General features: G+C 49.1%; 1 protein-coding gene across 2 annotated transcripts in view; it reads right to left on the bottom strand.

Annotated features, from left to right (window-relative positions):
* The window catches only part of rrm1 (ribonucleotide reductase M1 polypeptide), a 58,244-nt gene that overhangs the window by 11,781 nt on the left and 29,243 nt on the right, over positions 1-17,220 (bottom strand). For both annotated transcript variants that reach the window (XM_055637429.1, XM_055637430.1), the window contains exons 10-13: positions 16,354-16,515; positions 13,989-14,068; positions 10,935-11,136; positions 4,033-4,182 (exon numbers count right to left, since the gene is read on the bottom strand). In XM_055637429.1, the coding sequence (XP_055493404.1) occupies positions 4,033-4,182; positions 10,935-11,136; positions 13,989-14,068; positions 16,354-16,515 (594 nt within the window). The remainder of the gene's footprint in view (positions 1-4,032; positions 4,183-10,934; positions 11,137-13,988; positions 14,069-16,353; positions 16,516-17,220) is intronic.

The following is a 17,220-nucleotide window of genomic DNA, read 5'->3' as shown; positions in this document are numbered from 1 at the left end:
GTCGCATGAATATGCAGGAATATGGATCACGTGCAGGCAGAGCGGATTAGTTTAACTTGGCATAATTTTCAACACGGACATTTTGGGCACTGATCCTGAGTGGCCCTGTTCTACATTGAACAGCACAGCACAGGAACAGGCTCTCTGGCTCAATGTCTGTGCCGAGCACGATGCCAAGACCAGCTTTGACCCTGCCTGCACAAAATATTTCCCTCCATATCCACATGCCCATCCAAAAGCCTCTAAAATGCCACTGCTGCCTCTGCCTCCACCTTCACCCCTGACAGTGAGTTCCAGGCCCCCATGTTTAAAGACCCCACCTATCTTTAGATAGAGCTCTTAAAGATAGTGGAGTCAGGGGATATGGGGAGAAGGCAGGAACGGGGTACTGATTGGGGATGATCAGCTGCGATCACAATGAATGGCGGTGCTGGCTCGAAGGGCCGAATGGCCTACTCCTGCACCTATTGTCTATTGTCAAAAAAACCCTGCAGTGTACATCTGATAAACGTTGCCCCCCTCACCTTCAAGCTGTGCCCTCTGGTATTTGATACTTCAATCCTGTTCAAGTTCAAGTTCAAGAGTTTATTGTCATGTGTCCCCTGATAGGACAATGAAATTCTTGCTTTGCTTCAGCACACAGAACATAGTAGGCATTTACTACAAAACAGATCAGTGTGTCCATATACAATAATATAAATATATACACACATGAATAAATAAAATGATAAAAGTGCAAATATCAGATAATGGGTTATTAATAATCAGAGTTTTGTCCGAGCCAGGTTTAATAGCCTGATGGCTGTGGGGAAGTAGCTATTCCTGAACCTGGTTGTTGCAGTCTTCAGGCTCCTGTACCTTCTACCTGAAGGTAGCGGGGAGATGAGTGTGTGGCCAGGCTGGTGTGGGTCTTTGATGATGCTGCCAGCCTTTTTGAGGCAGCGACTGTGATAAATCCCCTCGATGGAATGAAGGTCAGAGCCGATGATGGACTGGGCAATGTTTACTACTTTTTGTAGTCTTTTCCTCTCCAGGGCGCTCAAATTGCCGAACCAAGCCACGATGCAACCGGTCAGCATGCTCTCTACTGGGCACCTGTAGAAGTTAGAGAGAGTCTTCCTTGACAAACCGACTCTCTGTAATCTTCTCCGGAAGTAGAGGCGCTGATGAGCGTTCTCGATAATTGCATTAGTGTTCTCAGACCAGGAAAGATATTCAGAAATGGCAATGCCTATCCCACCCATACCCCCATTTTATACAGCATTTGATGGCTCATAGAGAACAATCCAAGTCTGTCCTACCTCTCCCTGTAGCTAATACCCAGAGTTGCCAAGCTTTGTCAGAGCATTTCAGTATTCTAGTACCTGAAAATCAGTATTTTGCTGAGGAAATCAGTATTTTTACGCAGTGCCATTGCGCTAAAAAAAAAGATTTTTTTTTTATGTGCGATCATACCCATGCCAGCAGTTGTCTGTCTTTTCACCGTTTTATTTTTATTTTTAGTTAGTTAAAAGTGTTTTGTTTGGAGGTGTTTTGTTTGGAGGTCTAGAATTTTTGTGTGGGGGGTGGGGTGGAAAGGGGGAAACTGCCTTTCAGGGTCCCTACCTGGTCGGAGAGGCAGCTTTTCTCCGGGCTGCAGCTTCGACCCGTCCTCGCGGCCTACCAGCGGGCCTGGAGCAGCGTTTCCTGTCGCGGACCGCCCAGATCCTCGGCTTCGGCGGCGGCACAGCGCAGGAGCGCTATCGTGGAGCGGACGATGCCTTGCCTGGGTCGCCGCGCTGGAGCTCCGGTGAGCTGAGACCGCCGGGAACAACATCGCGGAGCTGCGGGACTGTGGAGCGGCCAGCTGCAGGCGGCGGCGCCGAACTTTACACCGGGCGCCTGGGATCTCGCGACGAGATGGCCAGTTGTGGAGCTCCAACCGGCGCGGCCTTGTCGGCTTCGGAAGCCACGGCCTCCAGTACGGAGGCGGCCGTTCCAGGGTTCCCAGGCCGCTGTGAGGACTCTCCCGACGCCGGAGCACCACCACCCGGCGAGAACGGCCAGGAACATCGGACCTCCATAGAGGCAACTGTGGAGGCCTCAATAGGCCCGACTATGGGTGAACTGGGGTTGGGGACTGGACTTTGTGCCTTCCCTCATGGTGGGAGCCATTGTGGGGGGATGTTCTTTGTGTTTAAGACTCTCATTGGTGTTATGTCTGTGTTCTTTTTTTGTGTGCTGCAAAATGGCAAAAAGCATTTCACTTCATTACACCTCGCTGTATGTGAATGTGACTAATAAAAACCTTTGAATACTTTGAAGAATGCATAACTTTGCTACCAATTGACATGTCTTCTACGCACCTTACTTGACAGTGCATTCATTGCCATCTCTTTGTATATTTCTGTTTGAACCGCTGCTTCCTGCTTTTAGCACCAGATGATGATCTAGAAGCCATTTTGGAAGCCTCCCTCTCCCTCCCTCGCTCTCTCCCTCCTTCCTCTTTCCCTCCCTTTCCTTCTCCCTCTCTCCTTCCTTTTTTTCTTCCTCCCTCTCTTATTCCCTCCCTCCCTCACTCCCTCTCTCCTTCTCCCTCCCTGAACAGTCTGTGACCCATAGCGCTGTGGCCATAGCACTATTTGTAAAGCCCATAGCACTGTGTGTAAAGGCAATGGTGCTCCAGCTGGTAGCACTATAATGAGAACGCATTGCACTGTTCCCACGAGTTAAACTGACACCGCTGTTTAAACCTGTAGCGGGACAGGCAGATCAAAGCGTAATTATCCAGATCTTGAAATTTAAAATACTAATAGATGTAATCTGTATTTTACAAAGCAAATCCGTACATCTGAATTTTTGTCGCATTTCCGTACAAAATACGGAAAATCCGTACTACTTGGCAGCTCTGAATAGCCCTTAATCCAAGCATCATTCTGACAAACATCCTCTGCACCCCCTCGAATGTCATGGATCTCAACAAAAAGCTTCCATCAACACCGCAGTTTGTCACACTTGTGTGCGTGCATGCACATCAGAAACACAGTAAAAATTAATATACCAACCCAAATCATTTGGATCAAGCTGGAAAAGATGGAGAAGCTTTACGAGGATGATTCCAAAATCTGAGTGCCTGACCTATAGGGAGAGGTTGAGGCAAGGACTTTGTTCCTTGGAGCGCAGGAGGATGAGGGGTGATCTTAGGGGTGTGTAAGATTATGAGGGGAGTAGCTAGGGTGAATGCAAAGTCTTTTACCCAGACTAGGGGAATCAAGAACCAGAGGATATAGGTTTAAGGTGAGGGGAGAACGATTTAATCGGAACCCAAGGGGCAACTTTTTTTTCTCCACACAAAGGATGGTAGGTGTGTGTAACGAGCTGGCACAGGAGGTAGTTGGGGCAGGTACTTTCACCACTCTTAAAAAACATTTGGACAAAAACATGGAAAGGATAGGTTTAGAGCAGGGGACGGCAACCTTGTTCTGTATAGGGGCCAGGACGCATGTCTGTGAGCAGATGGTGGGCCACATCTATCACGTGTCCACATGGATCGCGCCCCGGATAGCAGTCGTCAAATCACTGTTCACAGAAGGTAGGTGAAAATGCTGGAGAAACTCAGCGGATTGCTCGTGCAATCCTTGCACGTCTCACCCGCTGAGTTTCACCAGCATTTTTGTCTTCCTTCGAGTTTTCCAGCATCTGCAGTTCTTTCTTAAACGTGTTCACAGAAGGTGCGCGGCTGTGCCGGTGGCTTTGCCCAGGATGCGGTACCGCCAGAGCTCGGCTGCGCTCGGATGCACACGGGAAACAAAATCCGCCTGCGGGCCGGATGATTTCGGGTTATGGGCCGCATTCGGCCCGGGGGCCGTAGATTGCCGACCACTGGTTTAGAGGGATATGGGCCAAACGAGGGCTGGAGGGACTAAAGTAGATTGGAGCATGTTGGTTAGCGCGGGCAAGGTGGGCCAAAGGGCCTGTTTCCATGCCGTCTTGACTCCATCAACCTCCCCGTGCTTTTCCACCAATGAATTCGAAGCTCCAGCACAGACCTACCTCGGGGACTGGGTAATAGTTCACTTCGATGATTTTATTCAGGTTCTTCACGGCCACCCGGGTGACGTCGGCCAGTTTATTGAAGTCGTAGCTGCGATCTGCAGTAACGTACATGTTCAGTGCCAGCGAGGCCAAGTTGCAAACAGCCACCTGTCACAACAAACAAACCAGGAACCACAGTCAGCTTTGGTAACCACCGCAGACCAATGGAAACTCCCAAGACAGTTCATAAGTGATAGGAACAGAATTAGGCCATTCGGCCCATCAAGTCCACTCCATCATTCAATCATGGCTGATCTATCCCTCCCTCCTAACCCCATTCTTATGCCTTCTCCCCATAACCAGACACTTTTACTAATCAAGATTAATAAGATTAAACGAGAACTTACCAGTTTGAAGTTTGATCTGTATTTTATGAGGAGTTACGATGAGGGATTACGTGAAGAACCCGCTCAGCGCTGCATACTTCAAAGCAGCGGTGTGGAATCACAGATAGACACAGTTATTGAAGTAAACATAGTAAAGATAAGGAGACATCAGTTTATGAATTTGACCCATATTATTGCGGGTGGGAGCGGAGGGCACGTAATCCCTCATCGTAACTCCTCATAAAATACAGATCAAACTTCAAACTGGTAAGGTACACAAAATTGCTGGAGAAACTCAGCGGGTGCAGCAGCATCTATGGAGCGAAGAAAATAGGCGACGTTTCGGGCCGAAACCCTTCTTCAGACTGATGGGGGGTGGGAGGGGAGAAGGAAGGAAAAAGGGGAGGAGGAGGAGCCCGAGGGCGGGGGGATGGGAGGAGACAGCTAGAGGGTTAAGGAAGGGGAGGAGACAGCAAGGGCTAGCAAAATTGGGAGAATTCAACGTTAATGCCATTAGGATGCATGCTGCTCAGGCGGAATATGAGGTGGTGTTCCTCCAATTTCCGGTGTTGCTCACTCTGGCAATGGAGGAGACCCAGGACAGAGAGGTCGGATTGGGAATGGGAGGGGGAGTTGAAGTGCTGAGCCACCGGGAGTTCAGGTTGGTTATTGCGGACTGAGCAGATGTGTTCGGTGAAACGATCGCCCAACCGCTGCTTAGTCTCCCCGATGTAAATCAGCTGACATCTAGAGCAGCGGATGCAGTAGATGAGGTTGGAGGAGATACAGGTGAACCTTTGTCGCACCTAGAACGACTGCTTGGGACCTTGAATGGAGTCGAGGGGGGAGGTGAAGGGACAGGTGTTGCATTTCTTGCGGTTGCAACGGAAAGTGCCCGGGGAGGGGGTGGTACGGGAGGGAAGGGAAGAATTGACAAGGGAGTTGCGGGGGGAGCGGTCTTTGCGGAAGGCAGACATGGGGGGAGATGGGAAGATGTAGCAAGTGGTGGGGTAACGTTGGAGGTGGCGGAAATGGCGGAGGATTATGTGTTGTATTTGCCGGCTGGTGGGGTGAAAGGTGAGGACCAGGGGGACTCTGCCCTTGTTGCGAGTGCGGGGATGGGGAGAGAGAGCAGTGTTGCGGGGTATGGAAGAGACCCTGGTGCGAGCCTCATCTATGGTGGCGGAGGGGAATCCCCATTCCCTGAAGAACGAGGACATTTCCGTTGCCCTGGTATGGAATGTCTCATCCTGGGAACAGATGCGGCGTTGGTGGAGGAATTGGGAGTGGGGGATGGATTCTTTACAGGGGGCAGGGTGGGACGACGTGTAATCCAGATAGCCATGTGAGTCAGTTGGTTTGTAGTGTATGTCGGTCAGAAGTCTGTCCCCTGCGATGGAGATGGTGAGGTCAAGGAATGGTAGGGAAGTGTCGGAAATGGTCCAGGTGTATTGGAGTGCCGGATGGAAGTTGGTGGTGAAGTGGATGAAGTCAGTCAGTTGTGTGTAGGTGCAGGAGGTGGCCCCAAAGCAGTCGTCAATGTAACGGATGTAAAGGTCGGGGATGGGGCCCTGGTACGCATTGAACAAGGATTGTTCAAACTGGTAAGTTCTCGTTTAATCTTACTATTTTACTTCGTAGTCACGTGAGTGATTCCGTGAAGATTTCATAGCTCTGTGATTTCAAACCGTGTAACAGTTATTACTACATCACTGCCGAAGTCTTTGAGGGAGGAAGTGTGTTATCGTAACCAACCAATGATCTGTTTGTAGAAAAACACAATGGTATTTTTTAACAAATTCAATTGCTCCCCTGGGCTTAAATTAAATATTTGCAGTCGGTAAAATCTTTCCTGCAAATAAAACAGGTTTTGCCAACGTCTTATTATAAAATTTCTGAACGGTCTTTCCCCCCCACCATCCTGCTGTAGCCAGGATGAGGTTTATAGGCACGTCCATTCTTTTAGCCGTCGACGTGGATGCTGCCCTGGTGGAATGAAATTTGTACATGTTAGTTTTTATCCCAGCAGTTTTTAGCACCTGCTTGAGCCATCTCGAAATGGCTCGTCACCCGACCATAAGGTTTTTTTATGACTGACCCACAAGGCTTTTCATCTCCCTCGAATATTTTGGTTGTGTCTATGTAGGATAGTAGGGTCATGGCACATAACCGTGTTTCTAGCGGGTAAGCCCGGAATTCCACGACTGGATTAGGTGTTCCTGGTCTGCTCTGTTCGATCATTCCCTGGATAACGACAGAGATCTGGTCTGGAGCTGTGAGCATGGTGTCCAGTCGCAATAGGTGTAGTGACTGGACCCTCTGTGCAGATACAATTGCCATCAACATGAGTGTTTTGAGCATAGATGGTTCCAGGTTGAGGGATCTGGCTGGTGGCCATCCCCTGAGGTATGTCGGGACCACACTGACATCCCATATATGGGTGTACCTTGGTCTAGGGGGTTAGAGTTGTAAATACCCTTCATTAGTTTGACCACCAGCTGGTGGGACCCCATGGCCTGTTGTCCTGGAGCTGGTTTTAAATAGACAGGCAGGGCAATTCTAGCTGTGTTGATGGCTCTGTAGCTGAGTCCTTCATCGTGGTGAAGGTTCGCCAGGAATTCCAGTACGTTGGTAACTGTAGCGGTTGAGTAGGTGGTCCCTGTATCCAAGCAGTACGTCTCCCATTTTTTGATGCTGGACAAGTGCTGTTTTTTAGTGGATGTTCAGAGGGATGCTGACATGGTGTCGACGGTTTGTTCAGATAATCCCAGTCCCAGAAGTGGTTTGTGCAGAATCTGCAACCCAGGAGTTTGATTTTTTCATGGCACGGGTGGCTTGTGCCCGACACTGGGTGTTAATAACTCTGGGTCACTGGGGAATACCATCGGAGCTTCAACAACCATGTCATGGAGTATTGGGAACCATGGCTGTGTAGGCCAGTCGGGTACTATCAAAATACCTGAAGCAGAGTCCATTTGTACTGTGCGTAGTCCCCGACTGATGAGGCAGAAGGGAGGAAATGCATAGAAGAAGAATTTCCCCAATCCAGCGCGAACGCATCTACCGCTGCTGCCTCAGGGTCTGGTTCCCAAGCGACATACATAGTTACCTGGTGATTTAGCCGATGCAAATAAATCGATATCTGGCGTGCCATATTGCTTGATAACTTTTGTGAAAATTTCTTTGGGGTTTCAACATCCATTCGATGTTGTCATTAAATTTACGTGACCTGGTGTCTGCCACTGTATTTAGCTTACCTGGCAGGTAAGTTACTGATAGCCAAATATGTCTTTGGACACACCATTACCAAATTGTGTTGACCAACTTGTCGCATGATACCGATTTTATGCTGCCCATATGGTTAATGTAGGCCACCACCGTAGTATTATTTATTTATAACCGTACATGCAAGTGATGCATATTTATGCATATGCTTTTAAACCATAAAAGTCACCCAACATCTCTAGATAATTAATGCCCAGTGTAAGTGGTAACGATGATTGTGGGTTAGTCCATCTACTACTTGTGCTGGATATAGAGTTAGTTACTCCTCAGCCTTGAGCACTGGCACATGTTTGGATAACTGACGTAGGGTTAGTGATGATAATAGGCTGAAACTATGTCAAACGTTTTTTGCCCACCACTGTAGTTCTGATATTACTTCAGTGGGTAACTTCATGAAATTATCATAATAACCTGTATGTCGTTTTTGGTACAAAGGTCCGAATTATGTAGCCGGAAATGCTGCTACCATTTTCCCAATTACTCTGTTACTTCTCGAGTAGTTGGTAGTTTGTTGACCATTAAATTGTTGCATGATTGTGCCAATTCAACAATGTTGTCTCTTGGCAATGTTACAGTCACGTAGACTGGATTAATTGTGAAGCCCAAGTAGTCCATGATAGTGGATGGCTTCAACTTAGATTTATCTGGATGTAAGATAACCCCAGGGTTTCGCATAACTGTTTGGTAGCTGAACAGCTAACATAGTCAATTTCATGGTCTTGCCTACCATTTAGGATATCATCAAGATATGCCATGACAATATGTTTTTGTCTTCTGAATATTGCCAGAGCTGGTTTTAGTGTCTTGATGACACTCTTGGGCTGATGTGAACCCATTGGGTAACGCTTTAAACTGCTATAGCTGCCCCATCCAGGTAAATTTCAGGTATCTGCGATGATCCTTGTGAATGGTACTAAATAGTAAACATCTTTAAGATGAATGCTTGCCATGAAGTATCCTTTGGAATTTAGTTGTTTGGCAGTAACAACCGGTTCCATTTTGAAATGTATATACTTAACAAACATATTTAGTGAAGTTAAGTCAATGATGATGCAACATCCACCATCTTTTTTGGGTTTAGTGAATATATTTGATACGAATTGCAAGGGTTCAGGTTTTCCCATGATCCCTTTGTGATTATGCTCACCAGTTCAGCTTGTCCCTCTTGTTTCTTTAACGGAGAGGGGAAAAATACCCTCTGGGGTGAATGTTGACCTGGTGGCAATTTTTCTAGTATGAATTGTATTTGTATTCACTAATGCCATTGAGTATATACTGATCACTCGTGATAGACTCCCATGTGTTAGTATTACTCTATATACTGGTAGGAACCAGACCCTCCATAGTTATAGGTATTCTTCTGTTTCCTGCCGGTCCAACGAGTGTTGCACGTCGTCTGACGTGGCGGTGACGTTGGGGGGTGGCACATATTCCATGGGGTCCGCTCTGGGCCCTGGTCTAATAAGACTTTCGGTGATAGAATGCGGACTCCGAGCTTTCATCAGTCCGATATGGTAGACGTTGACTGATGGACGCGATGGGGTGCTGCTGCGTAGGAATTACTGTTTTTGGTTACTCGTCCCGGCCCTACCCTCATGCGCCGAAAGTTTTGTAAAACCTCTTGCATGTCCTTCATATGCTTTGTGAGGTTTTTGCCAAAGAGCAGTGGGTCTGGCTCAGTCGCTGGGGTATGCACAACCCCGCAATGTAGGATTTTATGGCAGGTCTTATGACTTGTTTACGAAGGTTGTGGTCATCTCCGTATTTGTCCATGGAACGAGGAAAAACGATGTGATGGCTGATGTCAGGCTTTTAACGGCCTCCTGTACGTAGGGTTTCCATGTAGCTGTCCACCACACACCACACCTAGCAGCTCTTCCTGTTCCTGCACCCCTTGCATACTCCCGAGATCTTCAGCCATTGCCCCTGTTCTTGACCAGCCCAGTCCTGGTCACCAAAGCTATCCTCTGGAAAGGAGGAAGCAATAGACCGTGCACAAGGCACTGTGGAGGGAGTGCCGGACCCCCCTCTGCGAGAGCGCTGCTCCTGGGGTGCACCTCGCTGGAGCTCCTGCTCCAAGAGTCGCTCCATGCGGCTCAGGCGGCTGTCTCTCCCCTGCCCGGGTGGAGAGACGTCCCCGTCCGACAAGTCGGAGCCACCGGCCGGACGCCTCTTCCATGGCTTTACATCCAGCCCGCTGCTCAGGCGCTAGCGGGCTGGGCTCGGCGGCGGGATAGCGGAGCGCCGGGTAAGCGGTCCTACCGCCTTGATGCTGCCCCCCCCCCCCCCAGATGGAACGCTCCTCCATGGAGTCGAGCGGGGGACAGGTCTGTTCTGTTGCTGCCCCCCCCCAGATGGAACGCTCCTCCGTGGAGTCGAGCGGGGGACAGGTTTGTTCTAGAGCCTTTCTTCTCTGCCTGAAAGCAGAAGGCTCCCTGTGAAAGAAAAACCCGACGTCAGCTTACCTGACGGTCCATTCTTTCACCTCCATAGCGGGAGCGCCTGACTCCCGCTGTGCCGCTGTTGCTCGGCTGGACGTAATGCCGCGCATGCGTGCTGAACGGGTTCTTCACGGAATCACTCACGTGACTCCGAAGTAAAATCTATCTACCTCTGCCTTAAATATATCCATTGTTGGCCTGCACAGCCCTCTTTGGCAATGAATTCCACAGATTCACTACCCTTTGATTAAAGAAATTCCTCCTCATCTCCTTAAAGGATCGCCCTTTAATTCTGAGGCTACGACCTCTGGTTCAAGAATCCCCCACTAGTGGAAACTGAACACACTCGAACTAAAAGCAACGGGCTGACGTGTAGTACGCAACGGTACGGAACGTGGGCCTTTTTTTCATCCATTTCAGTAACCCGACCCGACTCGCAGTGTAATCAACGTTGCGAGGAAACAGTTTGTGTTGATAAATTAAAATTCTGAAAAGGAAGAGAAGATTTTTCCCAAATAACTTTTATTTTTACGAGGATGTTTCCGTAACCGGCTTCCGTCTCCACACTAGTATCCTATGGGATCTTTGGTGCGGAGACGGAAGCCGGTTACGGAAATAAGGCCGAAAATTACCCATGAATCTGCCCATACTACGTCTTTTTCGTCGAGTAATCTATCTTGCTTACGATAGGATCTTTGCTCGAACTGACCTCAAACCAGGAGCATCAGTACCTGCCTGTGCCGGGTCGGGCAGGGCAGCCACAAAGACGCTGACAGAGTGACATGGTCTAGACGTGCGTGGGGCTCACCTCGTTCACACTGCTGTATTCCACGATCTCGGTGCAGAGGTTGCTGCATTTGATGGTCCCCAGGTTCTGCTGGTTACTCTTCCTGTTGCAGGCATCTTTGTACAGCATGTAGGGCGTCCCAGTCTCTGTCTGCGACTCGATGACTGCGTACCACAGCTGCTGCGCCTTCACCACCTTGCGTGCCCGGCCCTCCTTCTCATACCTGCAGCAGGCAACAGCTCAACTGTAGCACACACTCAGCATTGAAACCACGTCCTTCTGCCCAACCAAGGCACCGCATTCTATGCTAGTCCCATTCGCCTGCCTTAGCCCCATATGCTTCTAAGTCCTATCGAATAGACACACAGGTGGGCAGAGAGGATGGGGAAGCTCTGTTGGTAAGGAATGAAATTCAGTCCCTTGCGAGGGGTGACATAGCATCATCAGATGTAGAGTCAGTAAGGATAGAACTGAGGAATTTGTAAGTGTAAAAATACCCTAATGACCCTCATCATCGGCGGTCACTGGAAACGAGTGTGGCTGTCCCCTCATGGAGGACGCCTGTGCATGACTTTGTTTAACGTGGGGAGACTGCTGCACAGACAGCCACCTCACGGTCCTCAACAGATCTGGGTCAGGATCCAGTGGCATGGAGTCCAAGACGACCGGAGACCCTTTTCTGCTGCAGCCTTCATCCGCCTTCCCAGCCGTTGTGACGCTCCACTAAGGTCAGCCATCGTCCTCCGCCTGTTCCATTGTTGAAGTCTTGGTTGGATCGCTCTTTGTCAGAGACCTCCCCCTCGACCTTACCTCCATGGGTGACCCTACCAGGAGCATAGCTCCAGACGGCATCGCTCTCTGGTTCACACAACTTCTCCACCACCCCAAACAGCAGGCAGTGAAGAAAGCGAATGGCATGTTGGCCTTTATCACAAGAGGAATCGAACATAGGAGCAAAGAGGTCCTTCTGCAGTTGTACAGAGCCCTAGTGAGACCACACCTGGAGTATTGTGTGCAGTTTTGGTCCCCTAATTTGAGGAAGGACATTCTTGCTATTGAGGGAGTGCAGCGTAGGTTTACAAGGTTAATTCCCGGATAGCGGGATTGTCATATGCTGAGAGAATGGAGCAGCTGGGCTTGTACAGTCTGGAGTTTAGAAGGATGAGAGGGAATCTTATTGAAACATATAAGATTGTTAAGGGCTTGGACCCACTAGAGGCAGGAAACATGTTCCCGATGTTGGGGGAGTCCAGAACCAGGGGCCAGTTTAATAATAAGGAGTAAGCCATTTAGAATGGAGACGAGGAAACACTTTTTCCCACAGAGAGTGGTGAGTCAGTGGAATTCTCTGCCTCAGAGGGCAGTGGAGGCAGGTTCTCTGGATGCTTTCAAGAGAGCTAGATAGGGCTCTTAAAAATAGCAGAGTCAGGGGTTATGGAGAGAAGGCAGGAACGGGGTACCGATTGGGGATTATCAGCCATGATCACATTGAATGGCGGTGCTGGCTCAAAGGGCCAAATGGCCTACTCCTGCACCTATTGTCTATTGATTCAAAGTAACATTAGCAAATTTGCAGATGACACAAAGCTGGGTGGCAGTGTGAACTGTGAGGAGGATGCTATGAGAATGCAGGGTGACTTGGGCAGGCTGGGTGAGTGGGCAGATGCAGTTTAATTTGGATAAATGTGAGGTTATCCACTTTGGTAGCAAAAACAGGAAGGAAGATTAATATCTAAATGGTGTCAAGTTGGGAAAAGGGGAAGTACAATGAGATCTGGGGGTCCTTGTTCATCAGTCAATGAAAGTAAGCATGCAAGTACAGCAGGCAGTGAAGAAAGCGAATGGCATGTTGGCCTTTATAACAAGAGGAGTTGCGTATAGGAGCGAAGAGGTCCTTCTGCAGAAGTACAGGGCCTGGTGAGACCACACCTGGAGTATTGTGTGCAGTTTTGGTCTCCAAATTTGAGGGACATTCGTGCTATTGAGGGAGTGCAGCTTAGGTTCACGAGGTTAGTTCCCAGGATGGCGGGACTGTCATATGATGAAAGAATGGTGCGTCTGGGCTTGTGTACACTGGAGTTTAGAAGGATGAGAGGATATCTTATTGAAACATGTACGATTATTGAGGGTTTGGACACGCTAGAGGCATGAAATATGTGTCCGATGTTGGGGGAGTCCAGAGCCAGGGGCCACAGTTTAAGAATAAGGAGTAAGCCATTTAGAAGGGAGACGCGGAAACACTTTTTCCCCAGAGAGTTGTGAGTCTGCAGAATTCTCTGCCTCAGAAGGCAGTGGAGGCCGGTTCTCTGGATACTTTCAAGAGAGAGTTAGATAGAGCTCTTAAATATAGCGAAGTCAAGGGATATGGGGAGAAGGCAGGAACAAGGTACTGATTGTGGATGATCAGCCATGATCACCGTGAATGGCGGTGCTGGTTCGAGGGGCTGAATAGCCTACTCCTGCACCTATTGTCTATCCATGCACCTGGACAAATGTCTTTCAAATGTTATTGCACCTGCTTTATTTACCTCCACTAGCAGCTCGTTCCATCCATGAGTGAAAAGCTTGCCGCTCAGGTTCCTATTAAATCTTTCTCCTCTCCCACTAAACCCATGCCCTCTGGTTCTTGATTCCCCTAACCTGGGCAATAGACCTTCTCTATTCCCCTCATGATTTGATACACCTCTCAAATCACCCTCAACCTCCTGCACTGCAAGGAATAAAGTTTGAAGGGGATGCAGTCTGGTCAGTGCGGGTGATTCAAGGTAAGCAGGGAACAGAGCACAAGAATTACTAAGAGGATGGCACGTTGCTGAGTTATAATTTCTACCCAGTTTTACTTGACAGCTTCTGCCACAATGTCAGATGCCACAGTGCAACCTGTGACAAGTTGAACCCCAGTAACAAACCCTCACGACAGGGACACAGCTACACATCTTCCAGGTAATGCAGTAACTCTGGAGCTGCTCACACAATGGAGGAACCGGAGTGTTTCCCCCCCCTACTAACCTAGCCAAGATTTATCGTTCAAGAGGTGATTATTGCGTTAGGATTTGAGCGAGAGGGGATCCTTACCTCTCGTACAGAGCCTCAAACTCCTCTCCCCAAACATCATCCAGGCCGGGGCAATCATGCGGGCACATCAAGGACCAGTCCTGCAAAATCAAACGGCAATGAGAAAAATGTGCAGACACTTCAAAGTGGTGCAGCGATAGAGTTGCAGCCTTACAGCACTTGCAGCGGCGGAGACCCGGCTTCCATCCCGACAACGTGTGCTGTCTGTACGGAGTCTGTACGTTCTCCCCGTGACCTGAGTGGGTTTTCACCAAGATCTTTGGTTTCCTCCCACGCTCCAAAGATGTACAGGTTTGTAGGTAAATTGGCTTGGTAAATGTAGAAATTGTCTCTAGTGTGTGTAGGATAGTGTTAATCTGCGGGGATTGCTGGTTGGCGCGGACCCGGTGGGCCGAAGGACCTGTTCCCGCCCCGTATCTATAAAGTAAACTTTACCTCAAATGCCGGCTTCAAACAAGTAGAGTTTAAAAGCCATCTCCACTGGTCAGATACAGCTCCAGAGAAACTTCATCTGTTCGTGTCCAAGCACTGAACCTTGCCTTGCATGGTCCCACAGCAGGAATAGGGGCCTTTCTGCCCAACTCATCCATACTGGCCAAGCTGCCCCATCTAAGCTAGTCCCGTTTACCTGTGTTTGGCCCATATCCCTCTAAATCTTTGATATCCATGTACCTCAATAGACAATAGACAATAGGTGCCATTCGGCCCTTCGAGCCAGCACCGCCATTCAATGTGATCGTGGCTGATCATCCCCAACCAGTACCCCGTTCCAGCCTTCTCCCCATATCCCCTGACTCCGCTATGTTAATGAGCCCTCTCTTTATCTAGCTCTCTCTTGAAAGTATCCAGAGAACCTGCCTCCTCCACCCTCTGAGGCAGAGAATTCCAGACTTACCACTCTCTGTGAGAAAAAATGTTTCCTCGTCTCCGTTCTAAATGGCTTACCCCTTGTTCTTAAACTGTGGCTCCTGGTTCTGGATTCCCCCAACATCGGGAACATGTTTCCTGCCTCTAGCGTGTCCAAACCCGTAAAAATCTTATATGTTTCAATGAGATCCCCTCTCATCCTTCTATGTCCAAGTGTCTTTTTAATGTTATTGTACCAGTTCCACAGCCAGCTGCGGTAGCTCCTATGACCACCACCACCCGTGTGGAAAGTGCTGTCTCTCAGCCTCTCACCGTACAACCTATGCCCTCTAGTTCCTCAATCCCCGACACTGGGTGCATTCACCTCATCGGTTCCCGTTTATATACACCTCTAACATCACCCCTCGTCCGTCCTCCTGCACTCCAACGAAAATCCTCGCCTGCTCAAACTCTCCCTGTAGTTCAGGCCTCCACCCCTCGCTGCAGCGTTGTAAATCTTCTCCCCGCTTCCATTTTCCAAAACGATCTTAGCACAGCTTCTTTTATGACTGCTGCAGTAGAGTGGGAGTTCTCCAGCAAGCAGGGAAGCTGTGGGCTGAGGCAGGACTCGATGTATGGACCATTACCCAGACTGCCACGGCTCATTACCACAGACTGTCATGCCACAGTTTAAGAGTAAGGAGTAAGCCATTTAGAACGGAGACGAGGAAATGCTTTTTCTCACAGAGAGCGGTGAGTCTGTGGAATTCTCTGCCTGAGAGGGCGGTGGAGGCTGATGCTTTCAAGAGCTAGATAGGGCTCTTAAAAATAGCGGAGTTAGGGGATATGGGGAGAAGGCAGGAAAGGGTACTGATTGGGGATGATCAGCCATGATCACATTGAATGGCGGTGCTGGCTCGAAGTGCCGAATGGCCTACCCCTGCACCTATTGTCTATTGACTGGGAGATTCGCACTGCTGGTGCAGCCTGTCATTAAGCAGTCAATTCTCATTTGCCTCCCCATGGTGTATAAAAATCTACAGATACTCCTAGAGCAGCAGGAGAGTTTGACCGAACGTCCTAATAAAACTGCCGAAAAATATAACAAAATCAGCAGAATAGCACTTTCAATTTCAGGGCACATGAGGCTGATGCAAAACAACAGGGGATGTTTTAAGGAGTTGCTCAAGAGCTCACATTATTTTAACCCTACACACAGCCGCTGGTGTTGCCCACGATCGCCAACTTTCATGTTTGTTTCCTGGCAATTCTCCCAATCTTTATTTCAACATTGTGAGCAATGTCTTTCCCCCCCCCCCCAACAATAAACGGTGACAAGCAAATGTGCTAGAGGAACTCAGCAGGTCAGGCAGCATCTGTGGAGAACATGTATGTGGAGACGACATGTCAAGTCTGGACCCTTCTTCATTTCCTCCACAGATGCTGCCTGACCCACAGAGCTTTGTTTGCTGAAGACTGCAGCATCTCCAGTTTCTCACGTCCCAAAGCAAACTCTCACCTGGTTGTTCTCCACACGCCTCATGAAGAGGTCTGGGATCCAGAGCGCGTAGAAGAGATCGCGAGCACGTTGCTCCTCCTTCCCAGTGTTCTTCTTCAGCTCCAAGAAGTCAAAGATGTCCATGTGCCACGGCTCCAGATAAATGGCAAAGGCCCCTGGACGCTGCAGAGAGAACAGTTCAGCTTTGTAGCATCACTAGAGAATAGGCAGGGACCGGGTACTGATTGGGGATGATCAGCCATGATCACATTGAATGGCGGTGCTGGCTAGAAGGGCCGAATGGCCTCTACTCCTGCACCTATTGTCTATTGTCTAATTGGCGCAGCACATTACAACCTCCCACCACATTCCAAGCATCATCCGCGGTCGCTCGAAACTGTGCCTTTGACTTTGTTTAACGTGGGGAGACTGGTGCACAGACAACCACCCCCACGGTCCTTGACAGATCTGAGTCAGGATCCAGTGGCATGGAGTCCAAGACGACCGGAGACCCTTTTCTGCTACAGCCTTCATCTGAAGAAGGGTCTCGACCTGAAACGTCAGCTTTTCCTTCGCTCCATAGATGCTGCCTCACCCGCTGAGTTTCTCCAGCATTTTTGTCTACTTTTGTTACTACTCTGAGTGGTTACCACAAAACACACTACAGACTTCTCCAATGGACCAACCCCAATTCACAGACTGACCACCGTTACAAACTTTTTCCAGACACTGTCAATAGATTAGCGCACCACCACCAACAGCAGCAGCAGCAGCAGTCTGCCACACAGCCTCATGAACCTGGATAGCCCGTCCGATTAAGGCCAACAATGGAACACTGCGGTCCACCTCCTGCACCACCATCGGCTCGCTTTGTTCCGAGATGTTTTT

This window comes from Leucoraja erinacea, chromosome 6 (genome assembly GCF_028641065.1).
Source record: "Leucoraja erinacea ecotype New England chromosome 6, Leri_hhj_1, whole genome shotgun sequence".
Classification (NCBI taxonomy): Eukaryota; Metazoa; Chordata; class Chondrichthyes; order Rajiformes; family Rajidae; genus Leucoraja; species Leucoraja erinaceus.
This window is presented reverse-complemented; position numbering and strand designations above follow the sequence as displayed.